The sequence below is a fragment of the Gorilla gorilla genome, chromosome 16, assembly GCF_029281585.2.
Source record: "Gorilla gorilla gorilla isolate KB3781 chromosome 16, NHGRI_mGorGor1-v2.1_pri, whole genome shotgun sequence".
NCBI lineage: Eukaryota > Metazoa > Chordata > Mammalia > Primates > Hominidae > Gorilla > Gorilla gorilla.
This window is the reverse complement of record NC_073240.2, coordinates 30,794,985-30,816,656: the sequence shown is the minus strand read 5'-3', so window position 1 is coordinate 30,816,656 and position 21,672 is coordinate 30,794,985. Positions and strand designations below refer to the sequence as shown.

General features: G+C 36.7%; 1 protein-coding gene across 18 annotated transcripts in view; it reads left to right on the top strand.

The window, feature by feature from the left end:
- The window catches only part of TJP1 (tight junction protein 1), a 270,016-nt gene that overhangs the window by 163,084 nt on the left and 85,260 nt on the right, over window positions 1-21,672 (top strand). For 15 of the 18 annotated variants that reach the window (XM_031002056.3, XM_031002054.3, XM_031002055.3 and 12 more), the window contains one exon: window positions 5,661-5,717. In XM_031002056.3, the coding sequence (XP_030857916.3) occupies window positions 5,661-5,717 (57 nt within the window). Of the gene's footprint in view, window positions 1-2,759; window positions 2,871-4,062; window positions 4,175-5,660; window positions 5,718-21,672 lie in introns of all 18 variants that reach the window. The other 3 variants (XM_063698439.1, XM_055363959.2, XM_055363960.2) reach the window with 2 other exon arrangements.

Genomic DNA, 21,672 nt, shown 5'->3' with positions numbered 1-21,672 from the left:
CCTCATCTCCATAGATGATCTTGCTTTCAATTTGGATGGAAAAAAGCCAAAAAGACCAAAACAGAAACACTTTGGAGTTCAGAAGGAATGAGAAGCCGTTCAGTGTAGCAGCTTTGCTCACAGAAGGAACTCAGAGAGTTCACAGAGTGTTCTTAATACCTTTACTATTGGTTTTCCTAATGGGGAACTGCATGTCATCAAGAAAGGGTGTTCCTTGAAGATTTGTGGAAATTTTATTATTTTATGATGTCAGATAAATGAGGTGTATTGATCTCAAAAATTGAGGGATCTTAAGCTTTGGTGTATTCTCTGGACAGTAAGTAGTGTTTTGTATTAGCTCCATTGGTTTTCATGTATCCTCATTGTCTGCTCCTTCTCAAATTCCTTTGGTTGTCCACAGGGTTATCTTAGTCCTTGGGTAATTACATCTTTTCCTTTTGACTTCAGCACTGCTACTTGGTTGACTACTCAAGAGCCATTTTGAACTCCACCCCCACTTCTCACAAACTTTCTAACTGGTTTCCCTTTCTCAAATCATTTTCCCATTACAGCCTTCAGGATGAATTCTTATTATGTCATTTGATCGTCGAAAATTCTTTAGTGTCTTCCATTTGAGTTTAAAGTCCTTGGCATTATATTATAAAGCCTGTTGTGATCTGGTACCCTTGCACCTTCTCTCCTTTTACTCTCTCCTTGTTCCATAAATTGTACAACTTGGTCATATCAAAGCCAGTGTCATGTGTAGCATCACACAATCTTGCTGACATGCTGTTTCTTCTGAAACATCTTTCTCCACTTTTTTCCTGGACATCCTTCAAGCTTGATGAACTCAAAACGTTGCTGTCTCAGGGAACAGATCTCTGATCTTCACAGCAGACACAGTCCTTTTGCATCTTCCATAACAGCTCTTACCTATGTGGTGCAAAAGTTATTTATTTTGGTGCAAAAAGCTCTTATCTTTTGATGCCATTTTAGTGGCAAAAGCTGCAGTTATTTTTGCACCAACCTAAATACCATTTAGTGTTCTCAGCTGCTTCTTTGAGCCCCTAGGGAGGGAGAGGGACCTTTTTTTGGCCTCCCCAACACTTACCATGTCTGATACATGTTTGTTGAATGAATGAATGAATGAATGATACGTGGATTGGTTTTGAAATTACAGCCATAAGGTTAGTAAAATTTAACTGGCTGTGTATTTAGATAATGTTAAGGAGTTCTTCATTTGGAGTATACTTTATATCTTCTCTTTTGGATTTGTTCTTCTCCCAGTTATAGGCTCATCCTGTCTTGTCAGTTATTGTGCCCTCCTATCTTTCCCCATTCAGTAATCAGTCCTAAAGGACAGTGAAACTGCCTAGAACTGGGATCTGAAGTTTTGGCAGGAAGCCCTTCAGAGTTGGTGATCTGAGTAGTGTCTTTGCCAGCTGGAGCTTAGAACAAAGAAACTAAACAAACTCTTGGCAGATTCTGAAATACAGCTTTTTGCTTCTTCAGAAATTGTGATTCTAGTCAGTTGATGCTGACTTAGAAATGTGCACAGAACTCAGAATCCAGCAACCATGAATTGCAGTCACTTTTGATGCCTGCAGTGCTTCACTAATTATTGAATTTGTAGCCTGTTCATTGGAATTATAGTCTAATAGAATTTTGGAGCTAGAAAAGTCTTTTCATTTGAGATAATTTCACCCATTTCCCTAATTGTGTAGGTGAGGAAAATTAAGATCACGTTTCTAGTTGATGATACCTTTCGGCTCTGGTCTCCTTATGCCTGGTCTAGTTCATTTCCTGTTTACCAGCATCTGTCTGAGTTACTAGGGAATGGTAGTGCTAGAATCATGCTTAGAGGAGTAATACATTTTCCCCTTGGTCTCCTACAAGCCTAAATGTCTTGAGCCTGAGACTGGTAATTTACCAGAAGCTTTTTGTGCAAGTTATGCAGTTATCCCTTGTGCATGTTTGAAATGAGAAAATGACAAGCAAGTTTACAATAAGGATATTAAGTTTTAAAAATAATTTGATAAGTAATAGATGAATGTGATTAAAAGTACAAAGGGCTCCCAGTGAAAAGTGAGACTCCTCCTACCTGGTTTTCCTTTCTCCACTCCAGAAGCCATGCGTTTCTTAGGTATTCTTCCAAAGGAACCTCCACACCCCTTGCTTTTCTAATGCATGAAAATTCTCAGTCATTAGTGAACATTTTTTCTTTATGGAATGCTCATTAAAATAGTGGTTAATAAATTTACTGGTACTAAAAATGTTTCATATCAATTTTAGCTTTGATTTCTGAGTGATTTACTAGAAGGATTTCTTAGTTTTTCCTCAGCATTTTATTATGATCACTTTCAAACACATAACAAGATTGAAAGAAGTCTGCCATGGTTACCTGAATCCCAACCACTAAGATTCTACCATTATCATTTTACTGTATTTGCATTATTACATATTTATGTGTTTGTTCATCCTTCCATTCCTCATTCAGAACTCCTCATCAGTACTGCCTGGTTATATAAACAACCATGGATAGAATTTGCTACTTTTGCCACAGAAGCAAATGAAAGGCTAGAGAATGGAGAGAGATGACATGGTCCATCATTTAAACTAGGAATATATTTTTCTGTTTTTTTTTTTTTTTTTTTTTTTTTTAAGATGAGTGGTAAAACATAGTAACTCACTTATATTATGGATTAAGTTGGTTTAGTGGCTGGTCAAGAGCCTAACCACTTCTTTTGATGTTTCATTCTCAATTACTTTCTTCTACATAGGTCTTCCTTCAGATAAATCAAGCTATAATTGATGTTTAACAGAGAAGTTTTTTGAGATGTGGACTTTTCCAGTCCTCCAAAGAAAAACTATATTGATTTTGATGTGGAATGGTGAGAGCAATTATGTTTTAGTATTTTAGTCTTCTCCCTTGTACAAAGCAAGTTTCTCTTATTGCATTCCTCCTGGAGACTGTACATTAAGACCTTAATGTATAGATTGCTTACTAACAGGAGAATAAACATTTTTTATAATTAACAATAAGAACATTAATCCTCTTAAACATTATTTGATTTTCCTAAAAGCCAAGTGGAAAAACAGATACAGATGCTTCTCAGCTCACTTAGAACAATGTCCTGATTAAACTCATCGTAAGTTGAAAATATTTTACGTCAAAAATGCATTTAATACACCCAACCTACCCAGTGTCATAAGCTTAGCCCAGCCTACCTTAACCATGCTCAGAACACTTACATTTGTATATAGTTGGGCAAAATTATCTAACACAAAAGCTTACTTCACAATAAAGTGTTGAATATCTCATATAATTTCTTGAATACTGTAGTGGAAATGAAAAGCAGTGGTTGTATGGGTACCATCGTAAAGTCAGAAAATCAAGTTGGCCCATCCTAAGTCAGGGACTGTCTGTATTCGAAATGTCAAATAGGAATGAGATTTTGTGAATATGGTTTAAAATACATTGCCAGTTTGTTCTGATGGGGAATGGAGAAAGGAAAGCAGGAAGATAAAACACCTGATAGAAAAATGTCACCCACAGTCCCTTTACTTTGAAGGTGATAAACAATGTTAACATTTTGTTTATCCTTTGAGCCTTTATTCCCTACTAATGTTTAAACAAAATTAGGATAACCATGTACACGCTGTTTTACAACCTGCTCCCCCCTTAATGTTAAATAAATTTTCCCATTTGATTAACATCTTCTTACAAAATGGAAAACTGTTCATTAAGACCTTAGAGAGGATGATCAACTATTTCATACCATAGAGTATGTTATCAAAGAGAGTTAAGTGCATGTTATCACATCACTTGCCATTTGGACTGATAGGAAAAAGTTTTTAAAAAGGCAGTAAAACAATGTCACTGGTTAATGAAATAGATCAAGAAAAGATGAGCTGAGAGCTATGCAAGCAGTTCTCATTCTTAATATCAGCTGAGATTGGACAAACTGGCAACTCTTGCAGATACTTTTATCATGTGTATGTTAGTGGGACTGTTGATGTTTAGCTGATTTACTCATACTATTGTTGCTTCTCATTGATGGAAGAATTTTTTTTTTTTTTTAGTGCATTATCCCGGTCAATGTTTGTTTAAAAAAAAAAACAGCTTTGTTTCCAGTGGAGGTCTCATTAAAGGGAGGTTTTGCTGCACTTCATTGGAAGATTGAAACAAATGCTGGTGAGGTTGGCAATTCTTATCTATGGGAGTGAACAGAGAGATCCTTTCTCTCTCCTCTCTTATTCATCTGGCAGGATAATCTAGTTGCTTTGAATTTAGGGAAGCAGGCTTTCTTTATAGGGACTTACTTTCTAAAATGGCATTAATCTTCAATTAAAGTCGCTGTGGGAAAGGAGAGAATGGGCCCATGGCACCTTGGTAGGCATATTCTCATGATGCTAATGACAGCAGTAAGAGAAAACAGACCTCACTTATGAAATAGGCATTTATAGTAATGGGTGACTAGTGGTCTGAGAGTGTCATGCTTAGCCTTCTCCCTTTTTACTTTACCTTTTGCTAACTCTGAAGAATCTTTTTTAAATTTACTTGTAAATACATTTTAGGAGTCCCAATTTCATAAAATGGTAACATTAAGAGAGACTGAAATATTTTAAGTCTCCAAGAGCAATTAACCCCATTTAAAAGAAATTTATTTTGAATTCCTTACTGCTAATTCCTTAGATCAACCTTGTCCAACCCGTGGTTCACAGGTCGCATGCGGCCCAACACAAATTCGTAAATTTTCTTACAACATTATGAGATTTTTTTTTTGCAATTTTTTTTTTTTTAAGCTCATCAGCTTTCATTGGTGTTAGTGTATTTTATGTGTGGCCCAAGACAATTCTTCTTCTTTCAGTGTGGCCCAGAGAAGCCAAAAGATTGGACAGCCCTGCCTTAGATAATAATTTATTGTCCTCTCTATTGAGAGGCTCATGACAGGAGGTAAAACTGAAGTACGCTATAATTTGGGCAGGACCTGTATTGGAGCTCTTATTGCTTTTATTTTATGATGATTCTTGGGGGAGTTTGGGAGATTGTTCTTTTTTGTTTTTGTTTCTTGTGTGTATCTACATGTGTGTGATACATATACTAGAAAAGCTGTTCTTTTTCTTTTGGTTATAAATGAAGCTTGAGAAGTAATTCTGTAGCAAAACTGAAACTAGGTAGAGTAGTCATGCTTGTGACATTAAAGCAGCCATTTGCCAAACCTATTAATGGTTTTATCTGTTTTCCTGTGACATGTATATTTATAATTACTGTGTTCAGAGGCATTTAACTTTCCCTTCCTTTATAAAACATGAGATGCTTTTAAATGTTTACGTGCCATTAGATATTTTAAGATAATACCGCTCCAACTTTTTTTTATTCTTTTCTAAGTATAAAGTTGCAGAATTAGCTTAAATACTGATTTCAGCTTGCATGAAATGAATATAGAGCAGCTGTCCAAATTAAGTTAAAAACAAAGGCAGTTCCTGTGTGTCGTTTCCTGTCTCTTAAAAGCAAACAAAAAACTTTCCGTAATTATTAAGGTCCTTTCAGAGTGTCTCTAATATTAACAGTGTGAATTTTGGTATTTCAGTGTGCTGAATTGTTGGATGTTCTTGCTCACCTTATTAAGGACATTTTCTTAAAAGGTAAATGATTTGTTTTTCTTTTCCTTTATCAGAGCACAGCAATGGAGGAAACAGCTATATGGGAACAACATACAGTGACGCTTCACAGGGTAAGTTTGTGTTGCAGTAAATAATCTGTGTATAACTCAGGATACTGGCAGCTTTGAAAACAATAGAGGAAAGCCAGATGTCAGGAAGCCAGAGGGAGGAGGAAACTTTTTCTGTATTCTTTTGTTTAAAATTAGAGTTACAATAATTTTTTATTAAGGTCAAAAGTGAGCGTGATTACTTTTTCATATATCCTTTTGAGTATTTGCTGTTTTTATTCCTGACTTAAAAAGTGATTTGCTTTTTAAAATTTTGAGTGATCAGATAAAAGACTCTGTACATTAGTATAAATTATTATAAACTGCTTCAACCTTTCTGAGTATATATGCATCCATTGTAGGAGTGAAGTTTGAAATTAAGCCAGGTTGTATGCATAATAAAATCCTAAAAGATACTTAATTGATTTCAAACATGTTGACCCAAGCTGTTGCTTAAACAATTGCAGATGCGAGAAGAGAGATGAGTAGTAGTAAGAGATGAGTTCTTACTTGGTGGGACTAAGAACTTTGTCCGAAGTGAGACTGCTATCAATTTGAATTCTGGTTCTACCTTTCTCTTGCTTTAGAAATGGGGAAGTGATTCAGTCACCTTTGAAAACCTTGGTTTTCACAAGTTTAAAATGGAACAAATTGACACCAGTTCATGCTTTACCAATTTGTAAAGTTAAGTGTCTCTCAAAATTCTCTTTCCTCTCTTTCAAGAGAGCTGAATCTACTGATTACTCCCTTTCTTAGAGAATGTATGGAAAGAGAGAATATTTAAATACCGGCCTTGCACTTTACACTTACTATTTCTACCAGCTATATCCATTATTAGGAAGATGGAAAGGGGAAAGAATCATGTTCCTGGACTCTGCCCCTGATTATCTCACGAATGTTTGGATCTGCACATAGTAGATAATGGGTAAATTAATTATTAAAAAATAGTTGTTTTTGGCTGGATGTGGTGGCTCACGCCTGTAATCCCAGCACTTTGGGAGGCCGAGGCAGGCAGATCACGAGGTCAGGAGATTGAGACCATCCTGGATAACATGGTGAAACCCTGTCTGTACTAAAAATACAAAAAAATTAGCCAGGCATGGTGGCAGGTGCCTGTAGTCCCAGCTACTCGGGAGGCTGAGGCTGGAGAATCGTGTGAACCCAGGAGGCAGAGCTTGCAGTGAGCCGAGATCATGCCACTGCACTCCAGCCTGGGTGACAGAGGCGAGACTCCCTCTCAAAAAAAAAAAAAAAAAAATTTTTTTTTCTGATAAGATATAGTCAACTTTTTAATGTTTCGTTATTAAATGGTGAAGGAAATCATTATCTAATACTAACCTTAACTTTCATAAACCTGCAACATGGCCTTCCTTTGTTTGAAATGTATTGATAGGTAGCATATTTAAATCAGATACATATGATTAAACATATAAAATAACTTCTTACCTTATGACTGGTGGCGATGTCAATGATTTGATATTTTTTTATCACATTACATTTATTTTTATTAAGACTTTTATTGTTTTTATTGGTATAATTTACATACAGTGAAATTGACCCTTACAGTTCTGAGTTTTGACAAGCATATACAGTCATGTAACCACCACAATTAAAATACAAGACAACTTCAATATAAAAACTTTCTCTTAACACCTATTTTTAATCATCCCGGTCCCCTCACGTCCACTTAACCAATGATATGGTTTCTTTTTGTACCTTCTTGCCTTTTCTAGAATGTCATGTAAATGGACTCATACAACATGTAGCCTTTTGAGGCTGACTTCTTACACTTAGCCTAATGCATTTGGGATTTCTCCATGATGTTACTCTATCAGTAGTTTTTCTTATTGCATAGTAGCATTTCATTGTATGAATGTATAATTGTGTGTTCATTCTCCAGTTGTGGTATATTTGTGTTTTGCAGTTTCCATTGATTATGAACAAACCTCTAGTGTACAGGTTTTTGTATGAACATAACTTTTTATTTCTTTTGGGTAAATACTTAGGAAAAGACTTGCTGTGGGTCCCATGGTAATTATTTAAGTTTTAAAGAAATGGTCAAATTCTCTGTACCATCTAACACCACCACTGGCAGTGTATAAGAGCTCCCGTTGTTGCGTATCCTCATCAGCACTTGATATGGGTTGAGCATCCCAGATCTGAAATCTAAAATGCAAAATTCAAAACTTTTCGAGTGATGACGTCATGTTTAAAGGAAATGCTCATTGGAACATTCTGAATTTTGGATTTTCAGATTATGGGTGCCGAACTGGTAAGTATAACGCAAATATTCCCAAATCCAAAACATTTGAAATCTGAAACATTTCTGGTCCCAAGCATTTCAGGTAAAGGATACTCAATCCGTATTGTCAGATTTAGAAAGAAAAGAAAAGAAAAAAAAGGCTGGGCACAGTGGCTCACACCTGTAATCCCAGCACTTTGGGAGGGAGAGGCTGGTGGATTACCTGAGGCCAGGAGTTTGAGACCAGCCTGGCCAACATGGTGAAACCCTGTCTACTAAAAATACAAAAATTGGCTGGACATGGTGGCAGGTGCCTGTAGTCCCAGCTACTTGGAGGCTGAGGCAGGAGAATCACTTGAACCCAGTAGATGGAGGTTGCAATGAGCCGAGATCACGCCATTGCATTCCATCCTGGGCAACAGAGCAAGACCAATTGCCATTCAGTGGGTATCTAGCGGTATCACACGTGGTTTTAGTTTGCTTATCTCTAAAGACTAATGATCTCTTGATGTGCTCATTTGTTGTCCATATATCTTTGGTAAAATGTATTCAAACCTTTTGCCCATTTTTAATTGGGTTTTTCTTATTATTGAGATTTTATAAAATTGTGGCAAAATACAACATAGACTTCACGTATTCAAGACTGTTGCCCATTTTTAAGCTTTATGTTGCTTGTTTTTTAGTTGTTGAGTTGCAGTAGTCTTTATATATTTTGGATATTAACCAATTGTTAAATATATGATTTGCAAATATTTTTTTCCTTTCCATGGATTGCCTTTTTACTCTGTGATTATTCTTTTTGGTACACAGAAGTTACTGAGTTTTGAGATTTTTTTTTTTTTTTTTTACGTATTCAGGATACAGGTTCTTTATCAGGTATTATTTTGTAAGTATTTTTTTCCCATTCTGTGATTTGCCTTTTCTTTCTCTTAATGACAGTGTCTTTTGCAGTACATGCTTTAAGTTTTGATAAAGCTCTGGCCAGGTGTAGTGGCTCAAGCCTGTAAACCCAACACTTTGGTAGGCCAAGGCAGGCAAATTACTTGAGGCCAGGAATTTGAGACCAGCCTGGCCAACATGGTGAAAGCCTGTCTCTACTAAAAATACAAAAATTAGCCGGGAGTGTTGGCATGTGCCTGTAGTCCCAGCTACTCGGGAGGCTGAGGCAGGAGAATCGCTTGAGCCCAGGAGGCAGAGGTTGCAGTGACCTGACATCGTGCCACTGCACTCCAGCATGGGAGACAGAGTAAGACTCTGTCTCAAAAGGAAAGAAAGAAAAATTTTTGATAAAGTCCAGTTTGTTAATTTTTGCCTTTATCAATCATGTTTTTGGTTTTGTATCTCAGAAATCTTTGCCAAACCCAAAATCAAGAATAATGTTTCCTCTGTTTTCCTTTAAAAGTTTTATTTCAGTTAAATTCTGTTTGTGCCATGAGATACGGGCAGAGAGATTTTTTTTTCATACAGATGTCCAGTGTTTATTTTGAAGAAGCATTTTGTTTGAAAGATTATACTTTGTCCATTTAATTGCCTTTCTCGCTTTGTCAAAAATCAATTGACCATGTATTTCTGGACTCCCTTGTCTGGTCTGTTGATCTGTGTGTCTGCCTTTTTACCAGTTACTTATGCATCGATTACTGTTGCTTTATATTAAACGTGGAAATCAGGTAGCGCAAATCCTCCAAATACTTTTTAAAATTATTTTGGCTATTCTGGCTCCTTTGCCTTTCTGTATAAATTTTAGAATAATTTTGTCAACTTTTATCTTCCTTCCCTCAAAGAAAATAAAACTGCTGGGATTTTATTGGGATTGCATTTGAATCTACAAATCATTGGGGATAATTAACATTTTAACAATATTGAATATTCCAAACTATGAATATAATGTTATCTCCTCATTGTTTTATTTCTTTAATGTATTGTAGTTTTTGGCAAATAGATCCTGCACACATTTTGTTAGGTTTATAGTTAAATATCTCATGTTTCTTGGTGCTATTGTAAATAGTTGTTTTTTTTTATTTCAATATTTGATTGTTCCTTGTTACTGTGTAGAAATGCAGGTGTTTTTTTTTTTTTTTTTTATAGCAACCTTGCAGTCTTAAAATTACTAGTTGTAGGAACTTTCTTGTTTAGATTCCTGGGTGTTTTACTATGTGTAGGCAGTCATGTCATCTGTGTATAGAGGCAGTTTTTTTCCCTCCTTTTGAATGCTCTTTATTTCTTTTTCTTGCCTTATTGCACTAGTTTGGACTTTCAGGATGTTGTTAATTAGGAATGGTGAGCAGGCATACTTACCTTACTCTTAATACTGGGTAAAAGCTGTCTTTCACCAGTAAGTGTTTTTTTTGGTTGATGCCTTTTATCAGGTTAAGGAAGTTCCCTTGTATTTCTATTTTGCCATTTGTTAGATTGAGGAAGTTCCCTTTTATCTTAGTTTTCTGAGAGTTGGTTGGTTGTTTTTAATCATGAGTGAAAGTTGAATTTTGTCAGTGCTTTTTTGTGTGTGTGTATGACTGGGATTATATGGGTTTTCTTCTTAATCTGTTGATATGGTGGATTTCTTGTTGTTTGTTGAACAGCCTTGCATTCCTCAGATAAATTCTACTTGATTGTTACATGTTATCCATTCTAGATGTTGCTGGATTGATTTGCTGATGTTTTGTGAAGATTCTTGTTTTATTGGTCAGTACTTTTTTTTAACATTGTTTGTATCTGGTTTTGGTATCATGGAAAAGCTGTACCTCAAAACAAGGAGTTGGGACGTGTTCCTTCCTTTTGTGGTTTCTGGTAGAGTTCATGTACAATTGATTTTATTTTTTTCTTAAATATTTGTTAGAATTCACTAGTAGAGTTACCTGGTGCTAGAGTTTTCTTTGTGGGAAGGGTTTTCATTACAAATTCAGTTTCTTTAATTTTATATAGGAATATTCAGGTTATGTATTTCTTCCTTGTTACAGTTTGTTTTGTTTTGTTTTTTTGGTAGTTTTTTTTTTTTTTTTTTTGAGACAGAGTCTTGCTGTATCACCCAAGCTGGAGTGCAGTGGTACCATCACGGCTCACTGCAACCTCTGGGGTTGAAGCGATTCTCCTGCCTCAGCCCCTCGAGTAGCTGGGACTGTAAGCATGCACCACCAGCCTGGCTAGTTTTTGTGTTTTTAGTAGAGCCAGTGTTTCACCAGGTTGGCTGGGCTGGTCTTGAACTCCTGACCTCAGGCAATCCTCCCACCTCAGCCTCCAAAGTGCTGGGATTACAGGCGTGAGCCACCATGCCTGACTGGTAGTTTGTGTCTTTCAAAATTTTTGTCTTTATCATGTAAGTTGTTAAAATTATGAGCATAACATTGTTCATAATATTCCCTTATTTTTAATTTTGGATGGTTCTATAATGCTGTTTTGTTTTGTTTTGTTTCATTATTTATATTGGTAATTTGTGTCTTATTTCTTGGTCAGTCTGGCTAGAGGTTTGACAATTTTATTGATCTTTTCAAAATACCTACTTTTGTTTTCAGTGACATTCTTTATTCTGTTTTCTGTTTCATTGATCTCTGCTCTTATTTTAATATTTTCATCCTTTTGTTTACCTTGAGTTTAAGCTCTTTTGATAGTTTTTTTACTGGAAGCGAGATTATTCATTAGAGACCACAGGTGCAATTTGCTATTACCACATTACATCTTTTCCTTACTACCTTTTCAGTTTTTTCAATAAGCAAAGTAACATAAGACACCTTTAAATTAGCTAAAGTATGTTTCCCTTTGTATGCTCTTGCTTGGTTTTGTTAGGAATTCACGTGTAGGAAAATACTAAATGTATTTGCCACAGACCTGTGTCTATTAGCTCAGGGAAAGTGGGAAAGATCCTCAGTATTAAGAAAACAGAATCTGATTTTTCTGACCTTGTTATAAGTGTCATACCAATTCATTGTGGTAGGTAATGGCTCAGGCAAGTCTGTTATGATAATGCCGTTTTAGATGATTAATGTAGGTTCCATTTTGTACCTGGCTTCTTTCTGTGCCTCAGTTATTTTTTTGCCATGAGAGGGCAGCCCAGAAAATGTCATCAGAAGATACATAGAGATAAGAGAGGTATATAACTCACAATTCTTCGGTTGTTGAATATGCTAACTGTTGTACTAGGAAAACAGCTAGGTTTCCTCTGAGCCTCATCACAGAGAGACTATGACAAAATCAAAGTCCTCACCAGCCATCCCTCCAGGAATGGTTTTTTGGTTGTTTTTTGGTTGTTTTTGGTTTTTTGAATTAAAAAAGAAATATTTTCAGAGCAAGCAGTAATAAAAGAAAAGAAAAAAAGAAAATCATCAAAGAAAGACCCAGGACCTGATGGCTTCACTGCTGAACTCTGCCAAACATTTAAAGAAGAATTATATCACAAAAGCTAAGAAGAGAATTCTTCCAAATTCATTCCAAAGGGCCAGTATTTCCCTGGTACCAAAACCAGACAGACGCAACAAAAAAAGAAAACTACAGGCCAGTATCTTTGAACAGAGATGCAAAATCCTCAAACCAAATTCAACTACATATTTAAAAGATCATTCATTGTAATCAAGTGGGATTCATCCCAGGGATGCAAGGATGGTTCAACATACTCTGATATGGTTTGTGTTTGTGTCCCTGCCCAAATCTTACATTGAATTGTAATCCCCAGTGTTGGAGGAGGGGCCTGGTGGAAGGTGATTGGATCATAGGAGTGGAGTTCTCATGAATGGTTTAGCACCACCTCCCCTTGCTACTATATAGTGAGTGAGTTCTCATGAGATCTGGTTGTTTAAACCTCCCTGCTCTCTGTCTCTCTCCTACTCTGGCCATGTGTGTTCCCCTGTTGCCTTCTGCCCTGATTATGCATTTCCTGAGGCCTCACCAGAAGCCAAGCAGATGCTGTCATGCTTGCTGTACAGCCTGCAGAACAGTGAGCCAATGAACTCTTTTTTTATATAAATTGCCCAGTCTCAGGTATTTCTTTATAGCAATGTGAGAACCACCTAATACATATTCAGATCTGTAAATGCGATACATCACATCAAAAGAATGAAGGACATAACCATATGTCCATTTCTATAGATGCCAAAAAAGTATTCAGTAAAATTCAGCATCCCTTCATGATAAAAACTCAACTGGATGTAGAAGGAACATGCCTCAACACAATAAAAGCCACAGACAGATAAACCCACAGCTAGTATCATGAGTGGGGAATCTGAAAGCCTTTCCTGTAAGATCTGGAAGAAGGCAAGGAAGCCCACTTTCACCACCTTTCTTCAACGTGGTGCTGGAAGTCCTAGCCAGAGCAATTAAACAGGAAAAGAAAAGAAAAGGCATCCAAATTGGAAGGAAAAATTTAGATTACCCTTGTTTGCAGACAATAGTATCTTAAATTTAGAAAAACCTAAGGACTCTACCAGAAAACTGTTAGAACTGAGGTTTAGTAAAATTGCCGAATGCAAAGTCAGCATATAAAAATCAGCAGCATGTCTGTATGCCAAGAGCAAACAATCTAGAAAATAAACCAAGAAAATAATCTTATTTCCAGTAGCTACAAATAAAATAAAATAAAATACCTAGGAATAAACTTAACCAAAAAAGTGAAAGATTTCTACAATGAAAACTATAAAACAGTGATGAAAGATATTGAAGAGGGCACCAAAAAGTGGAAAGATACTCCATGGTCATGGATTCAGTATTGTTGGAATCAGTGTTGTTAAAATGTCCACACTACCCAAAGGAATTTACAGATTCATTGCAACCCTTGTCAAAACACCAATGACATTCTTCACAGAATTATGTTTTAGGGTTGGAAAAACAATCCTAAAATTTTTGTGGAACCACAAAGACCCAGAGTAGGCAAAGCAATCCTGGGCAAAAAGAACAAAACTGAAGGAATCACATTATATACATTATGTGACTTCAAATTATACTCCAGAGCTATAGCATGGTGCTGGCATAAAAACAGACACAGACCAGTGGAACAGAATAGAGACCCCAGAAAAAAATCCACACATTTACCTCCAACTCATTTTCAACAAAGCCACCAAGAACATTGGGGAAAGGACAGTCTGCAATAAATGGTGCTGGGAAGACTGGACATCCACATGCAGAAGAATGAAACTGGACCCCTATTTCTTGCCATATACTAAAACAAATCAAAATGGATTAAGCACCTGAAGTTATGAAACTACTAGAAGAAAACATTGGGAAACACTAAAGGTCATTGGTCTGGGCTAAGGTTTCTTGAGTGTGACCTCCAAAGAACAGGCAACCACAACAGAATGGACAGTGGGATCACGTCAAGCTCAAAGCTGCTGCACAACAAACAGTCAACAAAATGAAGAAACAACCCACAGAATGAAGAAAATATTCGCAGACTACCCAACTGACAAGAGATAATAACCAGAATATGTAAGGAGCTGAAACAACTCGATAGGAAAAAGAAATCCAATTTAAAAATGGGCAAAAGATCTGAAGCACAAGAGCTGAATAGATGTTTCTCAGGAAGACATATGGGTAAATGGTCAACAGGTATATGAAAAAATGGTTAACATCACTAATCAGATAAATACTAATCAAAAGTATAATGAAATATTTCATCCCAGTTAAAATGGCTTTTATCAAAAAGACAGGGAATAACAAATGCTAGTGAGCATGCAGAAAAAAGAGAACTCTTATACGTTGTTGATAGGAATGTAAACCAGTACAGTCACTATGAAGAATAGCATGGAGGCCCGGCATGGTGGCTCACGCCTGTAATCCCAGCACTTTGGGAGGCCGAGATGGGTGGGTCATGAAGTCAGGACATCGAGACCATCCTGGCTAACATGGTGAAACCAGCCGAGCATGGTGGTGGGCGCCTGTAGTCCCAGCTACTCGCGAGGCTGAGGCAGGAGAATGGCGTGAACCTGGGAGGTGGAGCTTGGAGTGAGCCTAGATTGCTGCACTGCACTCCAACCTGGGCAACAGTGCCAGACTCTGTCTCAAAAAAAAAAAAAAAAAAAAAAAGAATATTATGGAGGCTCCTCAAAAACTAAAAATAGAGCAACCATATGATCCAGCATTTCCACTGCTGAGTATATATCCCAAAGAAAGGCCTGGGTGCGGTGGCTCATGCCTGTAATCCCAGCACTTTGGGAGGGCAAGGTGAGCGGATCACCTGAGGTCAGGAATTCAAGATCAGCCTGACCAAAATGGAGAAACCCCATCTCTACTAAAATACAAAAAATTAGCCAAATGTGGTGGTGTGCACCTGTAGTCCCAGCTACTCAGGAGGCTGAGGCAGGGGAATTGCTTCAACCCGGGAGGCAGAGATTGCAGCGAGCCGAAATCGCGCCATTGCACTGCAGCCTGGTGACAGAGTGAGACTCCGTCCAAAAAAAAAAAAAAAAGGAAATGAGCATATCAAAGGGATAACTGCACTCCCATGTTTATTGCAGCATTATTCGTGATAGCCAAGTTATAGAATCAACGTAAGTGTCCATCAGTTGATGAAGGATAAAGAAAATGTAAATATGTTCCATGGAATATTATTCAACCATAAAAAATAATGAAATCCTGTCATTTGCAACAACATAAATGAGACTGGAGGACATTACGTTAAATGAAATAAGCCAGGCACAGAAAGACAAATACCACATTTTCTCACTCATGTGGGAACTAGAAAAAAAAAAAAAAAATGAACTCATGGAGACAGAGAGTAGAATAATGGTTACCAGACCGGGAAGGGTGGTAGAGAAGTGGGGATGGAGAGTACTTGGTTAATGGGTGCAAAAATACGGTTAGAAGGAGTAAAATATAGTGTTTAGTAGCACGATAGGGCAACTATCGTTAATTTATTGTGTATTTCACAGTAACTAGAAGAGTGGAATTGAAATGTTCGTAACAACAAAGAAATGATAAATACTTGAGGTTATGAATATCCCAGTTACCCTGATTTAATCGTTACACATTATACTTGTATCAAAATGTATGATGTGGATCCCATAAATATATACAACTACTATTTAATAATTAAAAATAAAAACTTTTAAAATCTTTGGACAATGAAAAAGTTTTGCCAGTGCGAGCTGAGAGAGTTATGCCAAAGCATAACTTAATTGACTTCATTCTCTGAGGCTACAGAATGGTACTTTCAACTGTCTTAGTCTTTTGGTATTCTAAGATGATGCCGAATGAAATTTAGACTATCTAGAGCAGGGTCAGCAAAGTATTTATATAAAGAACCAGATAGTAAATAAGTATTTTAGGCTTTGCAGACCATAAATCTCTGTCAAAACTACTCAACCCTGCAGCCGTATTGTAGAAGCAACCATAGACAACAGGCAAACAAATGAATGTGGCTGTGTTCCAACTGTGGGCCATAGTGTGCTGACTGCTGATTAGAGCAGTGGCTCTCCAGGTTTTATTGTAAAGAGGGATCAACTGCACAGTCCCTGCCCATCAGAGATTCTTACTCAGTTTGTCTGGGCTGGGATCCCTAACATGTATTTTAAATAGGCTTCAGTTTGAAATGGAGGGCTATGGCCTCTGGCATCCCACTTTTAAGAAACACTCACAAAGGAATGAGAAAGCTTGTTCTCTCTGAGGTGAGCAAGTGGGCTTTTGGCAGTGGTAGTAAGTGAAGGGGATAATTTGAAACTGTATTCTTTTGGCAATAACCTGGAGTATAGATACTCTGTATTGCCAAATAAAGACAAATCCATATTCTTTGACATCTGACAGTCAATTTTATGAAAGTTGGAGGTAATGTTAAAAAAAAAGCCATTTAATTGATGAGAACCTAACATTTTCTGCTGTTTACTGTCTAGAATAATATATGCTTCATTCTTTCATTTGTATTTCCAGAAGGTATTTTCTTCATCTTATATTTCTAGAAACCATTGAAACCCTATTCATTCTTAAAGACTAAGTAATTTTTTGGTGTTCCACTGTATGCCAAGCACTGTTGTACTCTTGTGGGCCCTGGAATTATATCAGAAAAAAACAGGCAGAATTTGCCTCCTCATGGATTCTGATCTCTCTACTGGTCCTCAGTGACAGTTGAATATGTACATCAGATAGTTGTTTACCCCATCTCCTACTACATTATAACTTTCACAAGGGTTGGAAATCTTAAGTCAGTTTTCTATCTCCTTAGTGCTTGGTACCTAGTTCTGCCCCAAAAAACTTAATTCCCTAGGACGCTAACCATGTCGAATAAAGTCACTCTTGGGAGGTCTACAACAGCACCGCCCAGTAGCAGTATAATATAAACCACATATGTAAATTTAAATTTTTTAGTCTTCCTATTAAAAACTGTAAAAAAAAAAAAGAAAAACAGGTGAAACTAACTTTATAATAGGTCTTATTTAGTATGCACAAAATATATTTCAACATGTGATAAGTTTAAAAATTGATCAGTTGATCTTACAAAATTGTTCACTTTTCAATGTCAGCACCTTTCAGGTAACACTAGCCATTTCTGAAGTGCTTAATAGTCACAAGTCTGATGCTTATCGTATTAGTGTAGGTGTGTAGCTTCAGATGGTAACCGCATGTGTTCACCTCTCCTGCTGCTGTAACACACCCACACCTTTTTAGCTTTCAGATACTCGCCCTTAGAAAATGCATACATTTTTCTAATTCTTTGGGAAATGAAGTGAATTCCTCAGGAATGAGTTGCTCGTCGTTACTCTGCTTTTTCATTTTCTAAAATAGAATTATGTAAAAGATTAAATATTTGTATACTAAAGTATTAAAAGCTGAGTATAGAAAGCAAGGAAACTAGTCAGATAATTTTAAGGGTGAGCCAGTGAGTGTTTAAACTAGGGAGGTGATTGCATAAGAGGTAAACTTGGGATGGGGTGCCAAGGCAATGCACTGGAGGGAAGAACAGTCATTAACAGACCCAGGACAGCTGGTTAACCACATGTAAAATAATGAATTTGGACCCCTACCTCACAAGATTTACAAAAATTAAGTTTAAATGAACCATAGGTGTAAGTGTAAGAGCTTAAACTCTAAACCTCTTTGAAGAAAACACAGGGATAATTATTCGTGACCCGGGTTAGGCAAATGTTTATTGGATATGATGTCAAAAGTATAAGCAACAAAAGGGAAAACAGATACATTGGACCCCATCAAAATTAGAAACTTTTGTGCTTCAAAGGACACCATCAAGAAAGTGAGGAGATATTCCACAGAATGGGAAAAGATACTTGCAAATCATACATCTGATAAGGGATTTGTTTCTAGAATATATAAAGAACTTTTATAACTGAACAATAAAAAGACAAATCAGTTGAAAAATAGCAAATGATTTGAATAGATACTTCCTCAAAGAAGATGTATGAATGTGCAATAAACGCATGAAAAGATGTTCAGTATCATTAGCCTTCAAGGAAATGTATATCAAAAAGTATAGTGAAATACCCCTTCACACCCACTAGGATGGCTGTACTCAGAAAGACAATAAATGTTGGCAGGGATGTGGAGAAATTAAAACCTTTGTACATTGCTGATAGGACTGTAAAATGGTGCAGCTGCTGTAGAAAACAGTTTGAGAGTTCCTCATAGAATTATTATGGGACATAGCAATTCCACTCATAGGTATACACCCAAGAGAAATGAAAGCAAATGTCTACATAATAAGTTACACATGAGTGTTAATGGCACCATTATTCATAATAGATCTGGCTATATTAGCTGATGAATAATGAATAAACATGATATATACATAGAATGGAATATTATTTAGCAATAAAAAGAAATGAAGTACTGATACATGCCACAACATTGATGAACCTTGAAAACATTATGCTAACTGAAAGATGCCAGTCATAAAAGAACATATATTATGTGATTCCATTTATAAGAAGTATTCAGAATAGGTGAATAGAGAGTTATATTAGTGGTTGATGAGGCTAGGGGATTGAGAGATGATGGCTAAAGAATGCGGAGTTTCTTTTTAGGGTGGTGAAAATGTTATAAAATTTTGATGGGGTCCAATGTATGTGTTTTCTCTTTTGTTGCTTATACTTTTGACATCATATTCAGTAAGCTGTTGCCTAACTCAGGTCATGAAGATTTATTCCTGTGTTTTCTTCAAAGAGGTTTAGAGTTTAAGCTCTTATACTTAGACCTATGGTTCTTTAAACTTAATTTTTGTAGATGTTGTGAGGTAGGGGTCCAAATTCATTATTTTGCATGTGGTTAACCAGCTGTCCTGGCACCATCTGTAACCAGTGATGGTTACAACTGTGTACATACTAAAAACCATTGAATCATACACTTTAAAGAGTGAATTTACGATATATGAATTATATATCAGTAAAGTGATAAAAGGAATTTTATCGGTCAAGCAGCTCTAAACTGCTATCTGATAAAGTATTTAAGCTGAAGCAGACATGTACACTCCCTTTATCTGGTAGAAGGCTATTGTTTGTACTTAGTGCATTATAAGTTTTTCAGACCTTTCATTATATTTGTCTGTGAAGTAGGTGTTAACCATGTGAAGTAAGGTAAGTCTCAGAAAGGTCTAGTAAAATGCCCCTTAAGAGCGAGAACTTGAACCCAGGTTTGGACTCAGCATACAGTGCTCTTTCCATTTATATGTCAGGTTTAATTTACAGTTTTTAAATGTGACTGGCACAGTGGCTCACACCAGTAATTCCAGTACTTTGGGAGGCCAAGGCAGGAGCATCACTCTAGGCCAGGAGTTCAAGACCAGTGGAGGCAACATAGTGAGACCCTATCTCTACACACCCCCAAAAAATTTAGCCAGGCATGGTCGTGTCCACCTGTAGTCCCAGTTACTTCAGGAGGCTGAGGCGAGAGGATCACTTGAACCCAGGAGTTTGAGGTTACAGTCAGCTGTGATTGCGCCACTGCACTCCATTCTGGGCAACAGAGTGAGACCCTGTCTCTAAAAAACAAAAAGTTTATGGAACATAATTTCTGAAATTAAGAACTCATGTAATTCACATAAACTAAACAAAGGTCTCTCTATACATGCAATAAAGTAAATAAAATAAAGGGTAGGTAATTTGGCAATAGAGGAGCCAATGTTTGTTTAGAACATTGGTGGTGAGGCTAATTTTATAGAGAAAATGACAGTCTTAAAGAAGGGGACTTGGAGGTATTCTGTAAGATGCTGGAAATAAGAAAATGGAACAGGAATGAGAAATGAAAACTATGATTTGGGAATCAGAACTAAAAGAATGAGAGTAAGAATAAACAGGAAGACACACACAATTTGACTAGCCAAGGGACATAACTGTTAAAAAACCGAATCAATCTGACAGTCATAGAAGATTGAACAGCATTTTGAGAACTACCAAGTTGGTAGAAAATCTGCAGTGCTTGGGTCTTGTGACTTCTAATCTGTTTGGGCTTACCACTAACTAATTTTGAAGAGGCCTTTAAATCTCTTGGGACCCCCATGGAATCAAAGTATATTAAAGTTGGTAACATTAAAATCTCTCTTATTCAGATGAGGGAACTCAAATCTGTGGAGGTCTTCCATAAGGTCATGATTGGCAAGTAGTATAGAGACACACAGGACCCAGGCCTGCTGACTTCAGCTGTAAGAAGGGAGCTGGAACAGACAATTGCTGAGGCTCCACCTGGTTTTCAAATTCTGTGATCTCAGTGGCCACTGTGAAAACAAATGGCTAGAACAGGTTCCACTGAATGTTCATTGAAATTCCATTGAAAGGTTAATAGGAAGAATAAGAGGAGAAAAGTAAGACTAGAATTAGTGAGGAAAGTTATAAGTTAGCTGATTGTACGTACAGCCTAATGTGGAAAAATGGGAGAATAAAATAAAAGGCAACAAGTGGAATCCTTAAGTAGGTAATTGGGCATATTCAGTAGGAACAGAGAGGAATCTTTGGAGAATAAATTAAGCAGTTATTTCTGAAACGGGAGCAGCTTTCAGGAATTTTTTTTTAAGGAACCAAGAAATACTTTAACCAGTGGGTGGGCAGACCTTTTCTGTGAAAGGCCAGATTGTAAATAGCTTGACTTTGTGCACCACAAGGTCCCTGTTGGAACTATTCAGTGCAAAAGCAGTCATAATTATATGTAAAGGAATGGGCATGGCTAGTGTCCAGTAAAACAGGACACATAACTGAAAAAATTCCAGGACCCTGTTTCCAAGTTCTAACATAAATTCAGTTGTCTAGCCAGGCGTAGACATATAAACACAGAAGTTATTGCTGCTCATGGTTGCTTAAGGTTTCAAAAGTTTGAAATACGGCAAGTCTTTGATGCTCTTTCTTCCATCCCCAGAAGCTAAAAGTTATCCTGTACATTTTCTCATGTAAACATACTTTTAAAAATCAACTGTCTTGGCAGAACTATACAATTTTTACATTAAAGATAGATGAGAAAAAAATGGCACATTTTCCATTTCTTTTGAAAACCCCTTGGGAAGGTACCATGATAGTCTGTTAGTAAGTCTAATACAGAGAGCATATTATTGCCTCAGAGTAATCTACCTCTGTCAACTTTGATTACTGGAAACAGTAAAAATTTTTTTTTGCACATGCTATCATTTATTTCTCTGTTTTAAAATGGTTTTTACCATATCTAGATCATATAGCTGTTACATCATTTAACCCTTTAATCCTCGTTTAATCTTGGTATTATAAATAAGTACAGTATATATGTAATGCTTATCACCAGTCCTATCCATGTATCTGTTGTCATTTTGATTGTCAGAATGTTATTAGATTCCTTAGGATGAGATCATAAAGA